Consider the following 16154-nt stretch of genomic DNA (forward strand, 5'->3'; position numbering starts at 1 on the left):
GTTCCAGAAACCAATAAAATACGAAGTCGAACTATTTTAAATCATTTAAAACGCAAAACTAATAAAACAACTGAATTTTTGAAGACTTAAACACACAATTGATCAGTTATGGCTTGAAAAATGAATAACTCTGTGTGTAAAAAGCAACTTGCAAATCTTCATTCGCTAATCATTTTTCTAGAATATCACATAACATTGGATCGATTATTACCCAAGAAAGAGGATTACTCACCATACACGAGATCTCCAGCTTTTAGTAGACTTCAATGTGTTAAAATACTTTGCTGATTGGAGCTCTGACAAAAACTTAAAATTGTTGTCGGTTTTTAAAACCGGTATTCGAAAAGTTCGAAAATTACCACATTAAATTATGTTGATTCTCTCTTCCGATATACGCTACATTCCATCTTCGCTCGCCCCAAAGAAATTCACAAAAATAACGTTTCATTAAACAAGTATTTAACAACTTTTTATTTTTAATGTCTTCTGAACAATAACTTAATATTAAAAAAAAAGTTGAAAACAAATTTAATGCAATATTGCTTAAATTGATTTTCTAGATTTCATTATTAAAAAATACCAACTTTAATATTAGTTTACACTTTAATTCGTTTCACTCTATTCTTCTCAATTCCATATTCCAAAAGGATTCGACAAATATGGCCTCATCGTTGTATAACCCGAGTTAGAATAACCATTTGAATAACCATTTGAATTAGTTAAATATCCAGTGATGGGATTGTAAAATCCGTTGTTAGAATTTGAATAAGTATTGTAGCCATTATTGTTTTGAGACGAATATCCATTGCTTGGTGACGAATATCCATTGTTTTGTGACGAGTATCCATTGTTTTGTGACGAATATCCATTATTTGAAGGGTATCCATTAGTTCCTCGATTTAAATAGTACAAAGGTGATACTGCTTGGTCTATAATTTGAGGAAAGATGGTAAAATAGTTTTGCGTATATGGATTTGGTGATGTATAATAATCTATAAAAGTCAATTCAGTTTATTGAGTATTTTCAAATAATTCCAACTTACCGTTTGGATCTAAGTCCGAAAATATTGGCCTAAATGGATAGTTATTGAAAGTTTGAGGACGAGCTTCAGCTTCAGCCAAAATCAGGGAGCAAAGAATTAATCCAATGAAATAACAATTTATTTTCGTCTGCATGATGTTGATGTTAATAAAAGTTTCGGTATAACTAAAATACCCTTACGACACAACACTCGCTTATATTGATTAATTTTGAGGTTGATGGTTTATTATAAAAATTGTATACATTTGGGGAAGAACATTCGGTAATGAACTTGAACGCATATTATGTATAATAATGTGATATTTAATTCGTAAAGTAAATCGAATTAAGTTGATCATTAGATGTGTCATATGCGTCCAGCTTTTTGTTTACCATTCAATTAAATTTTCGTCATTTATACGTAAACAATATTGTAATTTATTATATTATTCTTGTTAAAAGTAATAAAAGTCTTTTTCAATGGATTTTAAAACACAAGTGTATTTTTTACTTAATTATGTTTATGAGTAACACAATCATTACATTTCTTCAAATCATAGATTTTGTTTATTAGAAATTTTATAGAAATCCGGAATGTTAGTATTTTATACATAAATAAGCATATTAATAAAATTGTGTGTATTATAATTAATAAGTTACAGATTTTATTAAAATGCTTCGTTTATAAAGTTTTGAAATAATCCGATGATGAAACACTTAAGGTTTATAGAAAAAAAGGCAATTTGCCAATATTTATAAATTATTTTGTTCTTTAAATTTCAAACAAATTTTATTGAAATAAAGAAATAATAATACCAATTTAAAAAAAAAACAGCATCGTTTTGGAATATTTTAAATGAGTTCAATTCCATTTTACAAATTCGTTTTTATGCCTAAAAAATGCCAAATAAGTCGAACTAAGTACATATTTTGTATTAGAGTTTGGTGTCGAACCAACAGAATTGAAATAGCTACCAAATGATAGCTTATTACTAGTAAATGGTGTTTTAAGATGATTCAAAAAGAAATAAAATGCTAGACTGGGTCGCACGAACTTGCTCTTGTATGCAAAGACTCTGTTTAAAAAAGTACCTATATAAGATTTAAAGATATACCTATAAAATAAGTTTGTCTTCAAAGATATAAATGCCATTTGATTTGTCAAAAAACTTGTGGTTCATCCCAAGACACAACTCATCCTAGGACAACTCATCCCGGAAATGAAAAATACTTAACGAAAAAAATTCTTTGTGTATTCAACTAGTTCGTTCAAAGCTTTTTCATTTGGAGAGCTTTATTTTAATTTCATATAGGAAGAACCAGGATGGAAAATAAATTATCTGAAGATAAGAAAGAGGCAGAACATGAATGTTAAAATTGTAAAGCGATCGCCAATTGGTTGTGTAGTTAGGTAGGTGTCTAAAACGAATAAGGAATAGTTCATTGGCGTGCTCTGCTTTATGTAAATAGATAGATAAAGACATGTTTATGATGATAATGAATTAATGTTTTTGGAAGGTAAAAGGTTCTTACTACAATCCAATCACATTCCTTCTTTCCTACAAGTTTTCAGCGCAAACATGGAGTTATTACGTTAAGTTAATTTTTCGTTAAAGTTTAAAAAAAAACAAGTATACGAACAGGTACAAGAAATTGCTATTCATGAGTTGTTTAGAAGGAGTAGTTGTAAAGGTTGTAATCTTGATAGTCACTTTAAAATAGATTGTTGATTAAATATATCACATTCGTTAATCCGATGTAGTGGCGCTACACGGGCATAGTTGGTATTTACAATAGTTATAGTTATATGGTTTAGGCTGTAGGAGCGTGGAAAGACAGACAAAACAGATCGGACAAAATCGCGGGACTTCGACTTCTCTACCATCGTAATCATGTTTGATTAAAATCTAGAGTTTGAATTTTTTTACGAATGCAAAACTTGTCATGTAGTTTCTATATGTCGCATGTAAAAAGAGGATGGGATGCGACCCACAATGATAACTTCCCATTCGGTCTGTCGATTAGTCTTGCTTAAAAGTTTGTAAGGTTTCGTGTTGGGATACAAAAGTCGTCAGTTGAATTATTCTTGAAAATTTTAAAATAACCAACAATATTTTTCATATAAAGAAATAGTTAATTTTAAAATCTAGTTTTGTTAATGAAATTTTTAGCCGAAAAGAAACGTTTACCAATTTAAGTAGCATTTCTTAAATTTGTAGAAATTAGATGAACGAAATTAATTTGAGAGATATCAAGAAACGAAAATCAAATTTTACCAAATTTGCGTACTATTTTTTGTAGATTTATTTAAACGGACTGTTGGATTTTTATAAAAAAAAACAACTGAATATCGAAAACAATACTTTCTGTGAAATAAAATAAGTTTGAAGACAATATTTTTAATTTTTGAGCAGCTCGAAAATAAATGTTTACCAAGTTTTAGTTTCTTTTTTAGGTTTTTATTTTTTTGTAAGAAAACTGTTAATTAGATTTTTCTCAAAATTTTACTGAATATTGACAACAATATTTTTTAAAAGATAAAAGTAGTTTTAAGCGAATATCTAAAATGGCTTCCAACCATTATCTCGCATTTTTGAAAAGATATTTGTGTCGCAAATCAATTTTTACCAACTTTCGTAAAATTTTCTATTAAGTTTTTATTTTTTGAAAAAAAAAAACTGTCAATTTAATTTTTCTCAAAATTTTACCGAATGTCAATATTTGTTATACCTAAGATAAAATAAGTTTGAAGCCATAATCTCAAGTTTTTGAAAAGATATTGGAGTCGAAATGTAATTTTTACCCACTTTTAGTAATGTTTTTTTAGGTTTTTCTTTTTTTATAAATAAAAATGTCAGTTTAATTTTTCTCAAAATGTTACCAGATGTTAGAAACATTTTTTTCAGTTATTTTTCGATTTATAAAAAAACGGTTATTTTATTTTTGTCCAAAAATATACCGGTTTGGTATCACGTTACAATATATAATATAAAATTCAATTCATGTCATTGGTTCGTGAGATATATAGGGTTAACCAAAATGTTTATCTTTTTTTAAACTGCTATGGGAAAAAAACCACCCACATTATTATCTGTATAACAAAATTTATTTGAATTCGATATCTCTTCAGGTTCTTGAGCTGTGAACGACGAAAAACACGTCGTGAACGTACGGACTTACAAACGTGCAAATTAAACCATTATTTTTGTAATACTTTCTAAATTGGCAAACCAAACTGAGCTTAATCAAGTGAAAGCTGTAAAAAAGACTCTGAGAAAAAGTAGTGCTATCTTAAAAATCATACGTCTAGGAAAAAAATAAAATATATATAAAATGAAAGGTAATTTTGTCATAAATGTACAAATGCAAGAATCACGTGGAAATATTTACCCCTTTTGGCAAGAAATGGATAACACTGCTCGACAAGATTTTTTTACTGGCATTTAAATTGTACTTTTTAAAATATATTTTGGTGGCGTGAATTTAAAGCCGACTTCAAATTGAATGTATCACACCAGGTTTTTGAAATATCGATAAAACACGTATTTGCGGTAGGACTCCCCCATTCCTGACAACAGTAATCGCACACAGGAATGATTAAGAGTTGTAAGTCACTACGCCCTAAGTCTCAACGAACTTTTGAATAACGAACAATAAAATACTTGATGGTTTTCCAAATCTATAACCCTGTTCTTTAATATTCATATAATTTTATATAATATTGGAAAAAACTTCAAAAACTGTTAGATTTCACCTGTCTAATTGGTTTTCAACAGAAAAAGGTAGAACGGCTTGAAAGTAAGACAAATATTAAAATAATATAGAAAACAGGTATTTTTAAAATGTGAGCAAATAGTTAAAACTAAAGTTTGGATTTGAAATCACTACTAAAAATTAAGTCCATAACGTATTTTCCAAAAATATTATAGCCTCAAACTCAAGTTTTCCCCAAAACTTCATATGTGTATGTAAATTCAAATAAAGACGTAAAACTATTGACAATTTCCAGATACTAAAATGCCTTACATTTTACATAAAAGAGAAAAAAGGATATTGATATTAGTTTTTTTTTCTTCAAATTTTCTAATAAATACAAATATAAATAAAATATAAATTAAAGTAAAATAGATCTTAGGGACGAAAGGCATTAATTTTAAGTATTATTGTTTAACTTAGAGTGTCCGTATGGGACCATTAAGTTAGTTGTAGGCTATGGATAATAAGGCTAGTTTTATGAATTTTTGTCTAGCTTTAAGATAGGCTTAAGAATGAACTAATAAAAATGAATTAAAAAAAAACATAAAAGAGAAAGATTTGTACTTTTCAAAATCATCATGCAATTTATTGTTAAGAGATAATTTGAGTTTTAGCTCACGCTTAGAAACTCAGCTCATGGTTGATTTTAGAATTTTTAAAGGAGCATATTTTAAAACCCTGATGTGATAAACAAATTTTAAGGTTAGATTCGAATGTAGGACATCTTAAACCTTTTAATAAGAATTGTTTTGTGTGTTGGGCAGAAAGAAAACGTAATTTTTGTGTACAAGTATTTATAATTTGAGTTTTTATTGCTTTTGTTTGTTTGTTTAAATTTTTAAAAGTGTTCATTTGCTCATTTTTGTGTTCCAATTGGCAAAGTAAATTCATTAAATTTTGACTTAAAATCAAATTATCTTCTATATTTTTTATCTGTTATTTTTTTTGTTTAACTCTCTTAGGAAATTATGTTTATTAAATTTTGAAAATAATTTTTTCTTAAGTACTCATGGAAATGAGTTCGATAAACTCAAAAGTATGTTTGTACATCTGCAAGGAATACGTTTCTATTAAATTCAATGTTTCATAAGTCCAATACAGTCGTTTTATGAAATTTTCATATGGATATGGATTTATACGGTCCTGGCCTTCTTCAACAAGAAGTCATCCAATCATTCGAGAGATTATTGATCTTCGCATAATTTTTACCACAGCTACAACTTCACTCTGTTCTTTATACCAGTTTCAGGATTTTTAACTATGGATACAGGTTGAAGGTGAGAAAATCTGTTTTCGGAATCACTAACAACAATGAAGATGAGATGATGAATTTTTTAATATGACTATGGTCATGTATTAAACAATTTTCTTTTATTTTTGTAGAATTTTGGCAGAATCGCGAAGATATTTCCAGATTTGTTTTGTGTTCAGTTGATCCATAGAAATATATATGTGCATCGTAATCGTGTAACCAACCTTGAACTCTCTCGGTTTGAACATTATAAATGAACCCCCTTTATCGCTACCGCTCTATGTCTCATCTCTTGTTACGGTTCAATCAACACATTAAAATAATTAACAATTTTGTATAAATTATTAATTTACACGAAATTCAGACAGGTGAAGTATTGTAAATAATAAAGAATACATATACAATAAATGACAACAAATAATAATATTCCATTCCATATACGCTTGTAAACATCAATCATTTTTGTTTTATTATTATTATAATCGAACACAAACAAAATAATTTAACAACAAATTATACTCGATTTATATTTTATATGGGCAAGCCCTTCGCTATTTTTTGTAGTATGTACTTTTTGTTTAAATATTTTAATTTTTTTTGTTTTTTGTTTGATTTAATTTAATGAATAGGATAAAATAATATTATAATTACATAAGAATTCATTTAATTTATTTCACTTTTAATAGTCTTCATCCTCTGGCGTTTCAGTGGCATATGTCAGCTCGTTGAGATAAAACCATTTCTACGATGTCGAAGGAGAAGATGAGGACATTGGTGATGGTGATGGCAATGTCAATGGCAATGGCAATTTCGATGGCAATGGTTGAGGGAGGGGCAATAGCGGTGGCATTATCGAATTCGGTGGTGTTGACGTTGACGTTGGCGTAGACGATGGCGAAGGCGGCGGCGGCAGTAAGGTGGCATGATGAATAAAAAAGGAGATCACTTTAAAATGAAATGCAATGCAGTATACAGCGGCAAAAATACTTACAGGTGATTCTGTACAATTAAAATTATAGTCCCAATCACAGATTCTGTACTCCTGATTAAAGGAAGTTTCATTGGCGCACAAGTGGGGTATGCGATTTCCTTCTTCGTCACACATGTGAAATATCTATAAAAATCGAACGAAAATTACATTGCATACTTTTAGTATTTTTTCACAAAACTTAAATTATAAAGTTTTAAAGATCGTAAAAAAAGCTTTCACAAAACTTTACGATATAACAATAATAATATGGATGCATAGACTTACTTGACAATTATACTCCATATCGGCATAAAATCCAACCGGTCGATTAGAGCAATCAAACGAAAATGTTATATTATCTAAATTCGTCCATTCTTTTGTTTTGTGATTTTGAAAAACTGGGCTGGCAACATTCTGCATGGTGATAGCTGCGAATAGAATAGGACCTACAATTAAATTGGTTAGCATCTGTTCTATGAAATATAGTGGGTTATAGCGGGATTCGATGAATTCAACTGTACATCTCTAAATAATATCCTAAGGCACAAATTACATTTTGTAAGATATTCTTTTGACGCTGTCAAAGTATGATAGCGATATGACTTTAGGGTAAAGTGATGTGCCAATATAAGATAGCTTTCTGTTATTGGCATTAAATTTAAGCACCTTCTTTTTATGTCATTAACTTAAGGCCCATTTAATAAAATGAAATTAAAGTTTCCACAAACGATCATAGCACCGACGAATTATTCCTGATCTTCCGACAGGGTCATGATTTTTCTTCGAAGAAAAAGTTTTATGGTTGCTTAGTAAAATGTTAAAGCCATTAGTAAGTTCGAAGTCAAAAGGATGATTATTCTTATTTTTGAATGGTTTTAATATCTTGCTGTTCCTTTACATTTAACTAGAGTTAAACTCACAAAAGGGTTACTTTAATTATTAGTAGTTTCCAAAATTTTCTGAAATTTCAAAATAGTGAGTTCGTTCATATAGAACGAATTCGGATTGAGGATTTTTGCAACGTAATAAGATTTTTTGGAATAAGTAATTCATTTCTAAATATTTAGATAATTGCTAAAAATTAAAGGTTGTTTTTAATTTTTTTAATTTTCAAACAAAAAACTGTATAAGAACTTCAAACAAAATCAAATCTTATTGTTTTCAATATGAGCTATTTTACACCGTTAATATTAACAACATTTTAGTAAGTTACTAACTTTGTACTATTTTAATTTGAATAAATTCTTAAATTTAAGCCTAGACAAAGTAGTACCCGTGGCATGATGGTTTGTGCGTTGGACTGTCATGCCAGAGGTCTTGGGTTCGATCCCTGCCTATGCCATCTAAAGTCTTTTCACGGGTACTGCCTCTTGCGAGGAATTGACAAATTCTCCGAGAGTAACTCTTGTCATGAAAAAGTGCTTTCTCAAATTAGCCGTTCGGAATCGGCATATAAACTGTAGGTCCCCTCCATTCCTCACAACATTACTCGCACACAGGAATGGTTGAGAGTTGTAAGTCACTAGGCCCTGGTTCTTCATGTACTGTTGCGCCACCCAATTTATTTATTTTTATAAGCCTAGACAAAAAAGTTGTGCTTCTTAGTACTCAGCCCGTCAATTTCGCCACAATTAATTATTTCCAAGCCTAAAATAAGCACCACTGTTTAGTACTCTTAAAAAAATTTAAATTATTAATTTGTTAATGATTAGTGCTTTAAGAATCTTATATCTCAACAATACAATGTGTAAATAAAAAATATTAGTAAACAGAAAAATGGAAATTTTCCTGAAATTGGTCTAACTGTTGTATCTAGTTACTTTTAGGTACACAATAATGCATTTTATAAAGCTTATGTTTTTGAATTGAAATTAAATCAATTTTGTTCGAAACAAGCAAATGCAATGAATATAAATTTGTACGACGAGTATTGTGAGCATTTTTATATATGATTTAATTAATCAACATTAAGATTGAAATAATTCCAAGAAAACTGTACTTATTTTACTTAAAACTCTGTACATTTCCACTGGGTCACCACGTGTAAAATTACCCATGCATTTTTTTCTTGCAAAAATAAGAAAATACATAATTTAAAATCAATTTAACTAGTGTCCATCTATTTTCCGGCATGGTAAGTTACAGATAAAAATCAATTCCGTCCAGACAATGAAGTCACCACAAGTCAAACAGGTATTTTCAACTGCAGCAGGAAAGTAGAATATAGAACAGAATTAGAATTGCACATTTATCTTGAGTTCAAAAAGATAATAATATTTAAGTTAGGTGTACCGTTTATCTACATATCTCCTGAACGCGGTCTAATTAGAATTTCAAAAGGGAAAACAACAAATTTTGATCTTGTTTTCTAGTATAGTAGCTTGAATATTTAATTGGAGCAGTTATGCGGAAATGCAATTATAAAAAAAAAATGGTGTGAAAAGTTGGTATAGGAATTTATTTTCTTAATTCACGTGTAGGTGTAGTTTATATAGACTGCAATCAAAACTAATCATTAACTTTAAATTACAAAAAATAATTACTTAAAATACTTAAGTCATGGTGCATTCGGGTTTTATTAACTCAGTTTATACTATACTTTATAATTAGTTAAATGTAAACGACTATGTTAATAAAACTGTAACTGTAACTTTTAAGGCGACAATAAATTATTATAGATGCTGATTTTTATTTATTGGGGTAAACAACATAGGTTTTAATGTTTTGTTAGAAATAATGTGATCAAATATTTAGATAAAGAGTTACCATAAAATAAACAATCCGCCATCTAACGTCTTTTTTAACTAGTGTTTATTTCGTGAATGGTAACTCTTAGCTCATGTCTGATTTGACAGGTAATGAGTTTTATTCTTCTGCTGAACGAATATGGTTATAAACTATACGCTTGAACAACGCTTAGAGAAGATGCCGATTTTGCAAAAAAAAAAAATATCATTGGCGGGTATGTAACAAGCAAAATTGTCCCATTTGGGGTACAGAAAACCCGCACGCATACTTTGAAAAGCCGATACACCCAAAATGAGTCACCGTTTGGTGCGGATTTTGATCCATAGGTAAAATTGGGTTATATTTCTTCGAAAATGAGCAAGAAGTTATCGTGCCATGTAGAACAAATTTTTGTTCACGAAAATTGAAGAGGAGGTTATTGGCAACATTTGGTATCAACAGAACGCCGCTACGTGCCACATACCCGAAGCTTCACTCGATGTTTTCAAAAAAAAAAAGAAGTTATTTGGCGGACCCTTTATTATGTTTTCAGCTAGAAGTTTGTAGAAATTTAGATCCAGTGAAAAATGTCCCCAAAATTAACAAATAAATTTAGAGCTATAGGTTATATACTTTTTTTTTTAATACGTTTTTTTATATTGAAAGATGCCAAATTAAGACGAAAAATTTTAGGTAAAATAAAAAAAAAATCAATCGTTTTGTTTTTGAGAAAATTCGAAATTTTACCAACACATTTGTATGGGGACCATTGTTATTTATAGTCTTAAAAAAAAGTATTATATTATGATGCGTTGGACTGTCATGCCAGAGGTCTTGGGTTCGATCCCTGCCTAAGCCATCTAAAGTCTTTTTACGGGTACTGCCTCTTGCGTGGAATTGACAAATTCTCCAAGAGTAACTCTTGTCATGAAAAAGTGCTCTCTCAAATTAGACGTTCGGATTCGGCATATAAACTGTAGGTCCCTTCCATTCCTGACAACATTACTCGCACACCGGAATGGTTGAGAGTTATAATTCACTAGGCTCTAGTTCTCAAAGGGACTGTTGCGCCACCCAATTTATTTATTTTTATTTATTTATTATATTACAAAATTAATTACAAAAAAATTAAAACTTTTAGAAGTGAATGTTTTTTGAGAAATCAATGAAGTTTAAATTTTTGAAAACAAACTTTTTTGCTGGTACATTTTTAAAATACAGGAAACACCTAATTGAACAACCATGAACTGTAAAAAAATGTATTAATTACTTTGTCGGAATTAATAAAAATTATTTAAAATTAAAAAGTCACTTTGTCGATCTGTGCTTACGATACGTATGATACATATCTCAAACTTTATCTTTTTCTTGTCACCAACTTAATCTCGAAATTCCAAAAACTTAAAAAAAGTGTCTTTTTAAAATAAAGTTCAGAGATCTCTTTCATTTTTTTTATTTTAATTTGTCTTCGTTTTTCCTTTAAACCCAAAAGTTTCAAAATCAAAAAAAAATGTAGACTCTTATCAAAAAAAAAAATACTAGAATCTTTTATTATGATTAAACTAAGATTTCGGATTCGATTCGATCAACATCAAATGCAGCACTAATCATGGTATTAGGTACTATCATAAACGTAAACAATAAGCAGTAAGATTCGATTAGAAGCAACTTTTCGGATTAAAAAAAGTATTTATAAAACTTTATGTAGGGCTCCTTCTTTCCAAAACTACAACAATTTCCAACAATAATTAAAGTGAATGCCCTCAGCTATGTTTCAATGTCTATGCACAAAAATCAGTTAACCTTTAATCAATTTATATTAAGTGTGTCACGGTCTCTCTCCAATTTATTACAATCATTAAAAAAAATATAGTCAACGATTTTCATTCATTGAGTTAAACTTTCTTAACTATCTCCATATTAAGATTAACACTTTTCCAAATGCAATACGTATGTAACATATAATGTCGATGATAATAAAATACAAATAATACAAACCAAACGTTCTAATAATCCAGAACATTACCCCCCCGTCTAATCAATTTGACAAGTCTGTCACAATAGAATACTAATAGATTCAATTAAAGACTAAAGTGATATCCGTCAATTCGAACACAATGATAAACGTATACTCTCCCTACCTAATAGTATACCGGACAGCCATAAAAACTTATAACTGTAATCCATTTTCGTCCATAGACTTCAAACTGACAGAGTTGACCAATAACTGTTATGTTTCCATTGAAGAATGTTTTTTTTTTTGTTTCTTATTTTATTATTCTTGTTGATTCTAGAGACGTTTGCAAATAAATGCCATGTCTTTTGCCAAAGTGGGGGCGGTAGCAGCAGCAGAATCAATTACCAACACAGTGTGCAGACGTTCTTTGATCTGAAATGAAAAATAAGAATAAAATAATTAATTAGTATGACTATGCCATTGTGTCACCATTGACACCACAAATTGACAATATTTATGTATTTAGATAGTTGGAGGTTCTCAATTGACTGACATGAGAAAATGATTTCACTTTCGAATTAGCATATTTGCGCCAATCGATTGAAATAGTGAGTAGTGAGTAAACTGCAATTGTGGAGAAGTAGGTAATATTGTTTAAAGAAATACACCGACTTGAGGGTAGGCAGGCACTAAGAAGGCAGGCATAACTCAAAGCCCGAACAACATGGCACCCACCCAAACAGTGAGTCAGTTATCTTGTCTCGTCTCAAAGCGTCGTCGTCGCGACATTCGATTGTTGCAGATTTAAGATATCATAAAGCTTACGCAAAAATGTCACTCTTGCGCGATACATTATTCCCACTGTTTCTGTCACTATGCGAGAAAACACGAATTCATTTAAATGCAAGGTTGATGAAATCTTAAACGGGTCTTGGAAAAGGTGCGAGTATATAAAAAAAAAGTCAAATCGAAATGGGGAAGTTATCAATACACTTATTGAGAATGTGACACCCACCTTAGAATCATTAAAAGACACGAGTTCCAAAGACTGACTTCATCGAGCTGGAATTGAAAGAAAAGACAAAACCACCTTTATGCTGCTATGGGTGATTATTTTTTGAATCTTGCGCAATATCCAGTGAATTATTGACTTGTTAAGAACAAAAAATGTAAATATAATTATATAAACATGTCAAGCCAACCCAACAACGCACGATAAAAGTTTTCATATTGAACATTGCTCTAGGCTTCACCTTCGACCGTCTATCTATACCTACAACTACTGGAGTTATTAAAACTGGATCAGGTTTTATGTTCTTTGTGTAAGAATTTATATGGAGAAGGTAGGTAATAAGCTGAACAATAAATCAAGAAAGTTATTTGAACAAATTACGAAAAGAGTACAAAATTAAGTAAACCTGACTTAATCAACAAAATATGTACATACATAAGTAAGTCAAGATCTATTTGTAAAAAATATTTGCCTGTAGATAGAAAGCAATATTTGTATTGGAGAATTATTGGTGGAAAGTTTGCCATCCAAAGTTTTGTGATTTTACGGGTACTGTGTCTTGCCAGGAATTGACAAATCTCTACAAGAGTAATTCTGGTCATGAAAAGTTCGAATTCGACATAGAACTGTAGTTTCCCTCCAACCCTGATATTTCTCGCACACAGAAATGTTTTGAGAGTTATAAGTCCCTAGAGCTTAGTTCTCTTTAAACGGTTGCGATGCGCCACCTCATTATTTATTAATGATAAAGAGTTTTCTCATTTTGTGAAAAACTGTCATTTTTAAAGGTCGACACTCAAACAAATTATGTCATTGTTAAAAATAGAACGATAAGCCCTCCAAAAACACATTGATATTGTTAAAAATCACTACAATATTGTGAATATTTGACTGACTGAAAAACTGCTGTAGTCCGTTTTGTGTTGACGAAAACCCAAGTTTGCATACAAATTTAACTGAGGTTTATGGCTGAAACACAAACACGCTTCAGCTTCGGATTCGGATTCGCCTAACGTTTACAAGTTCAGCCGTAGGAATTCAATGCATGCTATTACAATGAAGCTTTGACCTTACTTTTCGTTTGACAATTGTTATTAAAAAAACGTTATGTTACGTATAGTGACTCCAAACGAAAGCTCTATTTCAAATTTGCTGAACATTTGCTTTGACTGACAGCTCAACAGCTTTAAAAAAGTCAACAAACAAAATATATTTACTTTTGGAGGAAATTTCCATTGGTTATTATAGGCTTCTGCGATAAATTAAATTTTTTCGATTTTTAAATTTATATTTACTGTACGAAAAATCAAAGCATACTTTTGAGAAAAAATAAATTCATTATTTTTATATATTTTGGACAATCTAAATACGAGTATCTCAAAGTGTCATATTTAACTACATGTTTATTAAAAGCTTGAAATAACTTATTTTTGTTTACTTTTTGCGCTAAAATTTCTCATGGATGATTTTAAATAATTATCGCAGCATATATATAAAGTTTTATAATTGATACGAAATGCTCATAAGTTCATAAAATATCTATTACCAGAAAAAACGTTTTTGGCTTCTGCAAAACAGGTGCAAGTCTAAAAGGATGTTTTGAATGTGGGTCGCATCCCAACCCTTTTAAATTTCTAGTAAGGAGATATTGTAATCGGTCTGATTTGTTGACTTGAAAATTTTTGACATTTCAATGCCTCTAGAATATAAATCAACTGTTTTTTTTAAAGATGTTTGTAGGTGCACTTGTAAAAAAGAGGAGATAATGGACTTCAAATAAATTTTGTTTTGCAGATAGAACCATTAAAACATGCAAAAATAATTTTCGAAAAAATTGTGTAGAAGATTTTTCACAATTACAATTAAAATAAGAACAATTTGATTGGCACAAAACATCTCTCCAACTTATAACGCTGGTGACTTCAATTAAATTGTATACATATTATTGTCACGTAATATTAAATTGGTATACATTCGAAATAAAATTCCACTAACGGTTTTTTCTTTATACTTAAAACTAATATTTGCCATCATAGTTTGCTGACAAAAAATGATATTTCCTCCAAAATAATTGTATGCATCGAAAATTAACGTTTTTGATATCTGGTAAAATTTTAAGAATAAATGAAGAGATTTTTTATAAGAGCCTAGGAAATACTAATACAAGTTGTTAAAAACTGAATTTTGACTCATATGAAACATTTAAGGTATCGATTTTTATATATTATTGTTAATATTAGGTAATTTTTTTTAGAAAAATGCAATCGGCATTTTTTTATAAAAAATAGAAAGGTCCAAAAAAGAGACCAAAAATTGTTAAAGATTTATTTTCGACAAAAATATTTTAGGAACAAAAAAAGATATTGAAATCAAACTTATTTGTTATATTGTTATACTATTTTGCATAATAGTTTTCGACTCAAGTTTCTTAAGAACTGAAATCAATAGTACACAAAATGTGGTTATCAATACTTTATGAGACTTTAATATATTTTGACAGATGGACACATAGCGTGGCATGCTAATAACTATTTAAAGTATGGGTTCAAAAACAACAAACACATTTTTCAATCCAACTATATCTTTTCGCTTGATTAAATTTTTGTCATTACTTTACAAACAATTCTCTTTTATAACAACTTCATCATTAAAATATAGTTTTTCAATCACTAACCACTTAGGTCTGCAAACTATTCCATTCCTTCAAATTTCAAAACACATCAGCACCATCCACTGTTGCAACATTATCACAAAAAATGAGATGTAATTTATCATATCCGAAACATGATCATCCTTATACAAAAAAAAAAAAAAACACAATTTCCTCCCACAAAACAACAAAAAATGAAGATCTTCGATCAAAGTAGCTGTCAGCGATCTTCCTAACTTCTTACAAATTTTCTCACGATAAATCCACTTCACCAAATAATTTTCTTTCGAAATAAATTTTTATTTTTTTGAAAAAATATATTACACCCGCGTTTGGTCGTCGTTATCATCGTCGGTCTTCACTTTGTAAAGCAGTAGTGTATTCGTCTCAGCGAGTGGTCTTCAAAATTGCCTATAAAAAAATTACTTAACTTAAACTTTATGCAATCGCAAAGTTATTTATATTGGTTATTTTTGTTGTTGTTTTTATTGAGCTCCTGCCCCACTTCCACCCACATAATAATCGTAATCGCGATTTACAATGCAATGTGTTAGCAGCGCGCACGCCACTGTCATTGCATCATTTTGGATTCTCTTTCAAACTTTAGTTAATTACTCAATTTACTTTGAACTGAAAATATCCATTGAATATATTAAAAAAAAAACTATCAAAAATCTATCATGAGCGAGATATTGTATCAAAAACAATGGAAAGTAATTTTCGCAGTTAATTAGCCTATACTCATATATCTAGAATATACATTTGTAGATAGGCTTAGGCAAACTTCAAACTCTAGCTATAAAGAGTGT

At 29.7% G+C, this 16154-nt stretch overlaps 2 protein-coding genes across 5 annotated transcripts in view; both read right to left on the reverse strand.

Moving 5' to 3' along the window:
• Positions 1–520: 520 nt before the first annotated feature.
• Positions 521–1207, reverse strand: LOC129948228 (probable ATP-dependent RNA helicase ddx17). 2 transcript variants are annotated; one of them, XM_056059144.1, is made up of 2 exons: positions 1044–1207; positions 521–992 (listed from the first exon to the last, which is right to left on the reverse strand). In XM_056059144.1, the coding sequence occupies exons 1-2, from the start codon at positions 1174–1176 to the stop codon at positions 628–630; spliced, it is 498 nt and encodes a 165-aa protein (XP_055915119.1). In that variant the 5' UTR covers positions 1177–1207; the 3' UTR covers positions 521–627. The 2 variants fall into 2 exon arrangements, with proteins under 2 accessions (XP_055915119.1, XP_055915120.1); XM_056059145.1 differs by having other exon boundaries at positions 528–929.
• A 5260-nt stretch (positions 1208–6467) lies between these two features.
• Positions 6468–16154, reverse strand: part of LOC129947308 (U-scoloptoxin(01)-Er1a) — a 47077-nt gene continuing 37390 nt past the window's right edge. The window contains exons 1-5 of one of the 3 annotated variants that reach the window (XM_056057826.1): positions 15370–15707; positions 11868–12115; positions 7285–7445; positions 7021–7143; positions 6468–6771 (exon numbers count right to left, since the gene is read on the reverse strand). In XM_056057826.1, coding sequence (XP_055913801.1) covers positions 6709–6771; positions 7021–7143; positions 7285–7445; positions 11868–11913 — 393 coding nt within the window. In that variant the 5' untranslated portion in view covers positions 11914–12115; positions 15370–15707 and the 3' untranslated portion in view covers positions 6468–6708. Of the gene's footprint in view, positions 6772–7020; positions 7144–7284; positions 7446–11867; positions 12116–15369; positions 15708–16154 lie in introns of those variants that run through there. The other 2 variants (XM_056057827.1, XM_056057825.1) reach the window with 2 other exon arrangements.

This window comes from Eupeodes corollae, chromosome 2 (genome assembly GCF_945859685.1).
Source record: "Eupeodes corollae chromosome 2, idEupCoro1.1, whole genome shotgun sequence".
In the NCBI taxonomy this organism is placed as follows: domain Eukaryota; kingdom Metazoa; phylum Arthropoda; class Insecta; order Diptera; family Syrphidae; genus Eupeodes; species Eupeodes corollae.